This window comes from Podarcis melisellensis, assembly GCF_964234715.1.
Source record: "Podarcis melisellensis genome assembly, chromosome: 7".
Classification (NCBI taxonomy): domain Eukaryota; kingdom Metazoa; phylum Chordata; class Lepidosauria; order Squamata; family Lacertidae; genus Podarcis; species Podarcis melisellensis.
In genome coordinates, this window is record NC_138539.1 from 42,768,052 (window position 1) to 42,780,737 (window position 12,686).

A 12,686-nucleotide genomic window follows, 5' to 3' on the forward strand; every position below is an offset into this window, starting at 1 on the left:
GGAGGTGGGCAAATTGCCAAAATAGCTTCCATCAGAGCCCCAATTTGGAGGGAGCAAGTTGCTTGATTGACTTCCTTTTCTCTAGTACAATAAAGGAAAAGCCAATGAAACAGAATACCTTCGGCTATTTTCACCAGTTGGTTTTTGCATTTCCCACATCTGTAAATCGAATGAGAAAACTACAATGACTCGAAAGTACATTCAAGTTAAAAATAGCTCCGTTCTTCTTTCTGTCAGGCTTTAACAGCATTTAGAAGTGCTAGACAGGCACAAGACATCTGCAACGTATTCACATAGTATAACTTGAGAAAATGCCCTTAGATTTGGCCCCATATATTGAGAATCAAGCTAGATTCAGTCATTGTATTTTTTGAAAATGCAAGAGCAATTCTAAGGCTCATACACAAGGGTAAAACAAACTTTGAGAATTAATGGTTTGCCACTAAAGTCAATATATCTCGATATCTTTACAGTTCGACGTATTATTTATTATGTGGATGCTTGCATCAATAGAGGCCAATACAGCAAGACTGTCAGAGATGCAACCTTTGGGGGAAAGGAACTTACATTCCCTTCCAGGTAAAGAAAAGAAACTATCTTTCTCATCTTCAGCAATTGAAGATTCTTTTGCCAATATGATATCAATATTTTAAAATCATTTTTTTAACTGGTCATCTTGCAACAGGAGCAAATCTGTGGCCCATATGCTGGATCATTACAACAAGTGGACTTCACTGGGCTTGTCATGTCTTGAAATCTAGAAATACAAGATCAGATGTTGGTCATGATCCAAAAGAAAAATAATCCATGCACTGGGTCCCTGAATGCATGCCTGATCACTCTCCACTATATACACCCTGGAACGAATGGATAAATACAATTACGTTTACCCACTGAATGACATCTATATTTGCAAAACATGATGCCTAAATAAGACCTCAATGTATTATTGAAAGTGGAAATTATTTGTAGGGTTGCCATAAGTCCAGATTTTCCTGGACATATCCGGAATACTGCAGTTGGCAGCAGTGTGTGGGCGAAATTCGGTTAAATGTCCAGGAAAATCCAGATATATGGCAGCCCATTTATACTCTAGGAATAAGATGGAACCCTGGGAGAGTTTCCTTCTGAAAAATATTGGTGGAGGGGACAGAGTGCAGAACAAATGAATAAGCAGTGCCATTTTCACACGATGCTTAGTCTGGCTTCACAAAATGCCTCACTTTAAAAATAAGCCATAGGTTTCAGCCTTAGATATTGTGAAAGTGATACAAAATGTCTCACATTAAAAATAAGCCATAGTTTTCAGCCTTAGATATTGAACTTGAAGTTGTCCTCAGCAGCCTGCCTTAGGTCTTTTTTAAAAAACAACTTCTTAGCAGCTTCAAAACTTGCTGAAAAAGAACCACCAGCTATGTACATTCTATGTATGTCAATCATTGTGTGTGAAGAATGTGAGAGATTCTTTTGCATCCAGCAGACAGCCTTGCTATAACCATACTGGGAAACTGCAACAAATCCTCCAAACTCAAGTACAGTGGTACCTTGGTTTAAGAACAGCTTAGTTTATGAACAATTTGGATTAAGAACGCTGCAAACCCAGAAGTAAGTGTTTTGGTTTGTGAACTTTACCTTGGAAGTAGAACATGTTCCGCTTCCTGTTGAGTGTGTTCCATTTGTAAATTGAGTCCCCTGCTGCTTTGGGAAAGCATGCCTTGGTTTAAGAACGCTTTGGTTTAAGAACGGACTTTAGGAACGGATTAAGTTCGTAAACTAAAGTACCACTGTATCTGCTTCTTAGACAGCCTTCTCAGACAACATTCATCCTAAAGTAGAGGGAGCATCTAATACTTCCATTAATTTGAAAAGTAAAAGCGACCAACTTTCAAGGCCTTTGCCTTGTAAAGACTGAGTGATTGGAACTTGGAATAGGGACTTCTCAGTGGCAACACCTGAACTGTGGAACCCTGTGAAACAGTATCTGAATGTGTAAGATTACTTTTATGTAATATGTTTGTGGTAACTTTACATGACTTGCCCTGTGAGCATTTTATGGCGAAAGGCAGAATATAACCCAATCAATCAATAAATTTGACAGGCTACACTTGAATTTTGTATGTTGGGATCTAAACAGTAATCTGAAGAGAAATTAACTTCTAAGCACTGCTGCTCAAGGTGTAGCTTGAATTCAATGAACACATATATAGTTGTTGTTTAGTCTTTTAGTCATGTCTGACTCTTCGTGACCCCATGGACCAGAGCAGGCCAGGCACTCCTGTATTCCACTGCCTTCCACAGTTTGGTCAAACTCATGCATGATAGCTTCGAGAACACTGTCCAACTATCTCGTCCTCTGTTGTTCCCTTCTCCTTGTGCCCTCAATCTTTCCCAACATCAGGGTCTTTTCCAGGGAGGTGGCCAAAGTATTGGAGCTTCAGGTTCAGGATCTGTCCTTCCAGTGAGCACTCAGGGCTGATTTCCTTAAGAATGGATACGTTTGATCTTTGTGCAGTCCATGGGATTCTCAAGAGTCTCCTCCAGCACCATAATTCAAAAGCATCAATTCTTCAGCGATCAGCCTTCCTCATGGTCCATCTCTCACTTCCATACATCACTACTGGGAAAACCATAGCTTTAACTATACGGACCTTTGTTGGTAAGGTTATGTCTCTGCTTTTTAAGATGCTGTCTAGGTTTGTCATTGCTTTTCTCCCAAGAAGCAGGCGTCTTTTAATTTTGTGACTGCTGTCACCATTTGCAGTGATCATGGAGCCCAAGAAAGTAAAATCTCTCACTGCCTCCATTTCTTCCCCTTCCATTTGCCAGGAGGTGATGGGCCCAGTGGCCATGATCTTAGTTTTTTTGATATTGAGCTTCAGACCATATTTTGCACTCTCCTCTTTCACCCTCATTAAAAGGTTCTTTAATTCCTCCTCACTTTCTGCCATCAAGGTTGTGTCATCTGCATATCTGAGGTTGTTGATATTTCTTCCGGCAATCTTAATTCCGGCTAGGGATTCATCCAGCCCAGCATTTCGCATGATGAATTCTACATATAAGTTAAATAAGCAGGGAGACAATATACAGCCTTGTCATACTCCTTTCCCAATTTTGAACCAATCAGTTGTTCCATATCCAGTTCTAACTGTAGCTTCTTGTCCCACGTAGAGATTTCTCAGGAGACAGATGAGGTGATCAGGCACTCCAATTTCGTTAAGAACTTGCCATAGTTTGCTGTGGTCGACACAGTCAAAGGCTTTTGCATAGTCAATGAAGCAGAAGTAGATGTTTTTCTGGAACTCTCTAGCTTTCTCCATAATCCAGCACATGTTTGCAATTTGGTCTCTGGTTCCTCTGCCCCTTCGAAATCCAGCTTTCACCTCTGGGACTTCTAGGTTCACATACTGCTCAAGCCTGCCCTGTAGAATTTTAAGCATAACCTTGCTAGCAGGCAATTGGGCGGTAGTTGGAGCATTATTTGGCACTGCCCTTCTTTGGGGTTGGGATGTAGACTGATCTTCTCCAATCTTCTGGCCACTGCTGAGTTTTCCAAACTTGCTGCCATATTGAGTGTAGCACCTTAACAACATCATCTTTTAAAATTTTAAATAATTCAGCTGGAATATCATCACTTCCACTGGCCTTGTTATTAGCGGTGCTTTCTAAGGCCCATTTGACTTCATTCTCCAGGATGTCTGGCTCAAGGTCAGCAACCACACCACCTGGGGTGTACGGGACATCCATATCTTTCTGGTATAATCCCTCTGTGTATTCTTGCCACCTCTTCTTGATGTCTTCTGCTTCTGTTAGGTCCTTACCACTTTTTGGACACATATATTAGGGTTTGTTATTGTATTGCTATTTAAACAATAACTTATGTATAACAAAAAAGTGAAGATTTGCAGAAATATGAATACAAAGAGAACTTCCCATGAACAGTTATATCAGCTAGACAACCATTCTCATAGTCACAATCAAATACATTTCAAGCATTTTGTGTTCAAGTGCTCAAAAAGAAAATTAAATCTCCAGATCATCTGTAGCATTTTCATGAAGGTAAGTGTTATTTTGGTATACAAAACAAAAACTTTAAGCATCTGAAAGTATCGAGACAAACATTTTGTATCACTTAAGTATTTCCCCCTCGTATTATAAACCAAACACATTTTATTGTGAGGGAAGGATTAAATAAAACCTGAAAAGTGCAGCTACGTTATTAACTCAGTGTAATCCAAGCTACAGAGAACCAATTTGTTGGAATGACAAGCTAAACGTTTGGCAACAAATGGATTTGTATTTCAGCGTAGGGGAAATTAAGGAGATTTTGTTCCTTCAGAGTATGGGGCTAATGCAAGCAGGATAGCCATTCTTGTGAGACAGTGAAATGCCTTTGTGGTGACATGAAACCTCATATAGAAACATTGTATATGTATTTCTTATGCCCCAGGGTTCAATTTCTACTTTAGTGGGATCAAGATTTGAAATCACTAAAAACTGAAGTTTCAATTTTGTTTATCCAACCTGCAGGGTATAAAAGTGCTTACAAAGGAAACATATAGCCAAGATTTTGAGTTATGATTATTTCTTTCTTTTCTGCACGGACAACCTTTACTTTAAATAGGGCTTTAAAAATATACAGTAAACTCGGAGTCTTAAAAAAAAATATTACAGCAGTAAGTGAGAATTTCACTTTCTTCACCCTTGTAAGGAGGATTAAAAATAATAATTCTCAGTCTAAAGATCTGTCCTTAGCCCTTCTGGCGATCTTATCTGAGTCTTCATCATCATTAACAGTCCTTGGAAAGAGGTGTTAAATTTGCTAAAACAGAGAAGTGTGCATGTGGAACGAAGGCAGCTCAATAACACTTCATATCTAGTGGCTTCATATATAGGCTAATAATGGGTAAATCCTTTTTTTAAAAAAACGCAGAATTTGACATGCAATGTTCAAAAATATATAGAGAAAAATAAATAACATGTTTTTAGTTAAGAAATATATTTGTGCCAACATCAGTTCAGCACCAGTAGAGCGAACCATTATTTCTGTGCAATGGAAGGTAGACAGTTCCTTATGGCAGGGAAAGTGTGGCATGTCATGGACAATATCCAGTAGATGCCTGTGTAACTCATACAATCAAATTATACCAGATTCCGCTCACAGTCACAAGAAATGCTCAACTATGTGGGGGTCCAGCAACAAAGGATTGGTTGTTGAGGTATACATTGCCTTCACAACATAAGCCCTGCTCAGGCCTTATGCTCATGGGAAAAGTCTACATTTGAGCTAGGCCACACCAATTAGCCTCAGCCCCAGGGCCACACAGACACCAGTCTTTCCACATAGCATCTGCATATAAAGCATGAATTTCTGCAGAGAGCAAGACTTGGTGTATTTGTCTGTACATGTGAAATCCCATCCCTGCACACATTTGTGCTGTATGCACAAACTCCAGAGAATGGGACAAGTTGATCTATGCTTTGTGACAGGTGGGACTATTCAGTGAAGCCTAGTTCATGCTCTGATCTTACCTATTCCTAACACCTGAAGTGGTCTATTAATGTTCATGTGTGCATCTCCTGAAATAGTTAAATAGCTGTGTGTGTAATGTTTTCAAATCATCTAACTAGGGTGAGCCAGACTCTGGTACCATCTGCAGCTTTTTCATCAGCAAAATTGCCAGTCTGTTGTTTCCAACCACTGCCAATCCAACTGTTCCCTTCCTTTTTCTCACAGCCATCATACTGCCCCCTGCACTTAGTTGCCCTTCATCCTTGGAGGCTGGGCTAAAGTGGCTTCAAGATGTGTCAGACATGAACACTACATGCAGACTTTCTAGTTCTAGACTTCTAGAAGACAATGTCACTTGGGAAAAGTGGTCTGCCCTAGCCTAGAGCATCTACTTTAGAGGCCTATGGGCAATGCACAAACCCAGCAACATTTTAGAGGAGATTTGTGCTTTCATGGCTGCAGGAAGAGGCTAGAGATGGATAAATGCCTAGAGGAAGCATAGTTGCCATTCAAGATGGGCACTTCAGCCTACACTAAGATCAGGTTAACCTTGATTTTCATGAATTTAAGCAGTTTTAATACTTTGGCTTACACTTGTGGGTCTCAGGTTCTTAGCTTGAGGGATAAAGTTTGAATCCTACAGATCCTATTGCCATCTTTTTCACTTCAGTGTGTGATCTTCTACAAGTGACATTCATTGTTCAGAAGGGTTTTTTCCTCTCTCACTGATCTAAAAAAACACCTCTCTTATCCTTTGAAACCTGCAGTTTGACTTCCAATATGTAGCTGCAATGCACCTGAATACTTATATTTTCTGATTCTCAAATATGCTTTCCCTACAAATCCTGATTTCCCACAGTCCTTTAGATTGTGAACCCCACCAAAAAATCAAACTTATGAGTTGCATCATCGTCATCATTTCACATTGGTTACCCAATAACATAGTTTGCTAGATGGCTTATAAAGATAAATCAAATAAAATATAATTAAAAAAATTAAAGTCTTAAAATAATGGCAAAGGTATATGTGTGATTAACTAATCTGATAAGGTATGTTATAAAGCTACCACCATACATTATGGAGGTGACCATGTTGTACCATGAGAAACATGTCTGGGTATCACACCAATATCCCAAACCAATATAGAGTCCCAATCTGTGAGTTTGATTCAGGGTTATGTTGCCACCACCAACATGTGACTTTTACATACAGTTGACCCTTATGATCTGGTAATACTGCATTATTGATACCAGAAACTATGGACAACCCAGAGAACATGTACATTATCTACATAATTAATACTGTCTTGGAAGTCTGCACTCTTGTGTCTTAACCCTAACCCTAATGCTTGTCCATGACACAAGGGCAACTAAGCTGAAATTGCATTTGTAGAAGAAAGTTACATATAATATTTATATCAAATATGAGATATTCTCTAAAGTGAAGCCAGAGTAGGCAGATATTACATCTGAAGGACACAGATAACTTGCATTTCTGATTGGGTTCCTCATAGTTCCTTTCAATATTGTGTTCTTAATGTATGTTTCTTCCTAGGAGCACATTTCTTCCAGGCCAATGATTTGCTGTTAAGGATCAAACTCCGTACATTCCTTCACACTCTTGTTCCTATTGGTCCTTCAAAAGAACAGTAGCTCTCAAATTCCTCTAGTCTAAACCCGACTCAATTTGCCTTTCTCTAATAATGTCAAGCTCGATGGCTAGGATTTATCCCAGGATTCAGTTCATCACTTTGTTCAATGAATCAGATAATTATGTGCTTCTGGTAAACAGAGCAACAAACACACTTATAAAAGAATCCCCCCCCTGCCTTGACAGGGTTAAGGGATTAGATATTCCTCTTGGGGATCCTCTTAGAAAACTAATGAAATGAACAGGGGAAAGTATTGCATTGATTTGAAAACAAAAGGGCTGAGAGTGAGATGCACTTGGCTCTTATTATTCTAGCCATCTTCAATGAAATTCTGGACAACATCCCATGTAAGGAAGTGTACAAGCCACAGTGGGGGCTGTTATCTAACAAAATAAAACCTCCTTGCAAGTCTTCAGTTTGCACATTCTTAATTCCTAAGTAGTTATACTATGTATCACACCCAGTTTCCAATATTTTTAAAAAATGTTTTGGCTAACATTTGCTTTCAGCATAATGTGGCATTTGTTATCCCATCAACTAGGAACTGGAGGTCTAATGTTTGTATGATTGTGACCTGCACAGGCATCATGGGAATGTAAAGTTTGACTGAAGCCTGGAAAATATGAGATCTGCATTATGCTTTAGAACAATGAAAGAAAACACATACACAAATGAAAAAAGCTGAATTAAAAATTAAATATTGATGTATGACATACTTTATGAATGATCCCAAACCTGCCATCACTGTTTTAACTTGGCACACAAAGTCATCCTCCTAGAGTTATAATGCCCAATAATATAGCAATGTTACACAGACAATACAATAACACTACTCTCCGATGCACAGGTGAAATAATGGGATGCGATGCATGGATGAAATAACACTACCCTTTAAAGACTTGGTCGTAATTTGTTTTTTGAATAATGTCATTTGCTTTCCTGGGCAATATTATTTCAAAGAGAGAATTCTAGATACCCAGGGGTGGGTGGGTATGAAATGATCCAGACTTTCTTTTGTAGGATGCCTTTCTCACTATAGGTACAGTGGTACCTTGGGTTACATACGCTTCAGGTTACATACACTCCAGGTTACAGACTCCGCTAACCCAGAAATAGTACCTCAGGTTAAGAACTTTGCTTCAGGATGAGAACAGAAATCGTGCTCCAGCGGCGCAGCAGCAGCAGGAGGCCCCATTAGCTAAAGTGGTGCTTCAGGTTAAGAACAGTTTCATGTTAAGAACGGATCTCCGGAACGAATTAAGTGCTTAAGCTGAGGTACCACTGTACTTCACTAGTTCACCAGCACCTGTCTTTTTTTAATTGACAGGTAGCTTTCATATTATTTATTTTACTACTATTTAATTAATTAGTCATGTGCTCAATAGCCTATCTCTCTCTCACACACGCACATTTGAATGGCAGAGATGGAGAGGATTCTGAGAAAATACTGCACATATAAAATCTCTCGTAGGGAGGTGTCCTGTTTAGAGGCACAGGCACAAGCAGACACACACACACAGCTCCATTCCCTCTGGCACCAATTAGCATCGCTTTTGATTTTCTGAGCTGAAAGGAAGTGGCTTAAATGAGTCATAGAGACTGAACTTCCCCATTACCCTTTGAGGTAGTCCCACAGGGTTGGAACATTGACTTGCATTTCTACAGTTCAGTGTATTTTTAGTGGACAAAAAGGGGATTTAGCTTTCTTGGACGTGAAATCAACCATTTGCTGTATGTGTGTGTCCTTGCAGGCCAAGAGAAAGGTATTATTAGCAAAACAGATAAATAAATAATCTAAATTAAGGTTGTAAATAAAATAGATTTCTAGGTTTAGCCCACTGGGTGTAGCTAATCCAGCTGGGCCCTGATTCACAGTGACAGAGGCTAATCCCAGCAGTGTGGAGAAATTGAATCAATATGAGCAGATGCCAAATATTGACTCTTTCCAAGCACAATTATGCTTCTCACCAAGTCTCCTGTGGGATGCATCCAAAACACCCAGGGACACCAGGTCTACTGGCAGTCCCTACCAGCCCATAGCTTTAATTGTATTCTCTCCTGCTGTCATAGCAGAATTTTAATTCCCAGTAATATAGCATACCTTCCAACATTTCTCCAATGGAAATAGGGACATCTTATTCCATAATGACAATTTTACTATTTATACTCTGCCCATCTGACTGTGTTGCCTCGGCCACTCTGGGCAGCTTCCAACATATATAAAAACATAATAAAATATTAAACATTTTTTTAAAAAAAACAATCCTTCCCTATACCGGGCTGCCTTCAGATGGCTCGTGGGTCGGATAACTCCATACCCTCCAACATTTCTCTGATGAAAATAGGGGCATCCTAAGGAAAAGCAGAACATTTTGGGATAAAATCAGAAACTGGGATGACTTTGGTAAATCCAGGACTGTCCCTGGAAAATAGGGACACTTGGAGGGTCTGATATAGAAGCTACAAAACACCTTTGCTTATGGTCATGTCACTGTTTGAAAACTAGCACACTGTGCAAATATTTACACTTGGGGTTCTCAACCTCCAGACTCTCAGCCTGTTTCCATCTGGGTGGTGAAGAGGAGGGAAAGGGGGAAAGCGGGTGGCAAAGGGGGTGATTTCCAACCCACTTTTGGCCCTGGCCCTACCCATTACAGGGTCCATCCTTACCCACAACCAGCATGTGGCCTCTGACAGATTACCCCTGAAGCATCCATTATCTTTCTGGCATCCAGAAATATAAATATGAAAACACGGCAAGCCATGTGAGGGACTTTCCGAGGCTGGCTTCAGGCTTGAAGCAGCCCTCGTTTCCCCAGTCCCACCCCAGATGCAGCTTAACTGGTGGCACATAATTAGGAATTGGCCATTTTAAATTCTGCACAATGCTGTGGAGAGATGCTGCTTTTGAGACCCAGCCACCCAGCTTGAGGGGCCGACGACAGGGGTCAGTGGATTCTGCCCAAGAGCATAGAAACCAAGATTCAGGCAGTTGCCAAAGGTTTTTGGGTGCTGATGGTGGCCCTATAACTTATTCCTTCTTATCACAATATTCCATTGGGATTCAGGAAATTTTAGGTTCAGCCTAGAGAAGATGGATGCTTGTCCAGTGTGATGCTTGGCTTTTTTCACTTCCTGATCACAAACTGCTTCTGGTAGTCTATTCAATTTTGACAGCAGTTTGCCCTGTGGCATCGAAAGTTTGAGAAATGCAAACCCAATGTCCCTTTATGGGCACAGACTTCAGTGTGCAGTCCCTGAAATCCCAGCCTAGGAAACTGTAGTGCCTCCATTTTTCCTTTCATTTGATCCCACCAGCGACCTAAATAAAGGGCATGACTCACTCTAATTGAAAGAGCCTAACGTATGCTAATTGGCTGAGACCGAAGATGAGTTCTCTCCACCCCCCCCCCCCCCGGTTCTCAGAACTCTGAACATTTTCAATTTACAATGTTTAATAGAAGCTTTTCCTATTGTGAGGTGTTACAAATCACACTATCATCCACAATTAACTAAAGCGAAGTTATTGGCTCAGTTTTTGGTCAAAACAGAAGAGTAAACGAATACATTCCAATTAAACCTCTATTTTATTAATGTCTCCCACTGACTAAGTGAGAGGTATGCACATTTCCAAACAGCATTTAATTTGGAAGGCAGGGTGTCTCTGATTCATTCTCTGGCAGTTATTCCATTATAAATGCCGCTCTCATTTTGGGCTCTTTTGTGGATTTCCCATTATTTTTGTTGTGTGAGATTTCCTTCTCTTGACGGCTCCCCCCACCCCCACCTCTTCTATTTAAGGAAGAAAGTAGCCTTTGTTACCAAACCTACCCAAACCTTCAGGGTCAAAAACTGGGAGATGTGATTCAGCGGCTTAATCACAAGAGTTTTTACAAGGTTGAAACCCAAGCAAAAAGTGAGAGAGGCACTGCTCCAATCATAAATTAACATGTAGAGGGAATAAACCGTTCTCCCCCCCTTCCCCACCTCTTTACTCTGAGGGGCTGGCTTTAATTTTTTTGCATTTCACATGAAAAGTATATGCCTCATTCAAGAAAAAAAGGGGGCTGTGTTTTATTTCATTGTTTTGCAACAGGGAAAGTGCTCTCATGGTTGGCCTCCAAATGATCTTAGTTCAGTCTAAATGTCAGTGCTCATGAATGTGCCTGTCTGGATTTTCTGTCATCCCTGCTAATTGTGCATAACAGGGTCAGTATTTGGCACCAGGATGAGAAAATGTGGCCAGCACCATTTTGTGCAGCTGTCAGATGTTCTTTAGCTGACTAGTATAAGGACTAGGGGAAAGAGGGTGGGGGTGGGGTGGGGATGGAAGCTCAAAGATCTGTGGAATTCCTAACAACATAATTTAACTACCTGTCAACTTCTTCTCACTATAGTAGAGATACTGCTGGAACCACTGAAATGGTTTTCACACACATAGCTCTTTCTGCACACGACAAAATAGGATTTGCAGGGAAAACAAGGAGCCTTGCTATACATTCCTCTTAATGCCATGATGAGCAATTGGCACCAATAAGACCTTTTCTTCTGAATACTAATTTACACTTGGGGATGGGCAATTTCCCCCCACCAATACCACAGCTAAAGAGGGAAGGCTTAACACCTGCCCCCTCACATGCTGTGTAGCTGAAGACAATCACCACTTTCCCATGCTTGCTTTTTAATTTTTTTATAACATGATTCCTAATCATGTTGTTAATGTACAGTAATGTATATTTAGCCCATATTTCTGCCCTCTTCTTCTTCTTCTTCTTCTTCTTCTTCTTCTTCTTCTTCTTCTTCTTCTTCTTCTTCTTCTTCTCTGTGTGTATTTCAAAGCCCACCTGGAATTTGAATGAAACATTTTTCATGTGCATATATCCGTGAAGGAAATGACAGTATGTTGGAAAGAGTCCTACTGCCTGCTTTTGCCTGTGAAATGCTACAGATAGTCTTTGTCTGTTGCACCAAAACCAGCAAAGAGTCTCATAGCATCTTAAAGACTAACACATGTCTTAGGCAAGCATTAGAGGCCACTTCATGATAGGCAGGAAGCATTGTCCTCAGCTGGCAAGGGGTATAGAGGAGGAAAATGGTAAAAGGTAGGGTTAGATTTAACTCGTATTCTCTAAATATCCCATAGGGTTGGGTGTGTTTGTGTGTGCTCCTTTCTCTGACTTCATTTCTAAGCCCCATGAAATCAGAGAAAAAAATATGTCATGGCCTAAGATTGGCTACTGTTTCTTTAATACAAAAGGAACTGAGTCGGCGGCCTACAATGAATTGGCAACGCTTGCATGACTCATGTAACATTTCACCTGCATATGCCTGTATATATAGAGTGGTCATTGATTGTGTGAGTGTGGGTTGGTTGGATGGTAGAAAGTTGGTTGTCGGTTTTGGTTAGATAAGAAGACTTTTTAAGAATAAAAGCAGCAATACTCTGCAAAAATACTCGTTCTCAAGGACTCATTTGTGCCAACTAGGGTCCGAGGACCAGGCAAAGGAGTCAAAGGAGGTCAGAAG

The 12,686-nt window shown here is 40.3% G+C and overlaps 1 protein-coding gene across 9 annotated transcripts in view; it reads left to right on the top strand.

Moving 5' to 3' along the window:
* Window positions 1-12,686, top strand: part of LOC309373948 (uncharacterized protein) — a 95,222-nt gene that overhangs the window by 47,383 nt on the left and 35,153 nt on the right. For 6 of the 9 annotated variants that reach the window (XR_014170290.1, XR_014170292.1, XR_014170293.1 and 3 more), the window contains one exon: window positions 474-579. The exons of the other annotated variants lie outside the window; for them this stretch is intronic. Coding sequence is in view for 1 of the 6 variants with exons in the window: in XM_081918579.1 (XP_081774705.1) it covers window positions 474-579 (106 nt within the window). In the remaining 5 variants the exon portion in view is untranslated. The remainder of the gene's footprint in view (window positions 1-473; window positions 580-12,686) is intronic. 9 annotated transcript variants of the gene reach the window in all.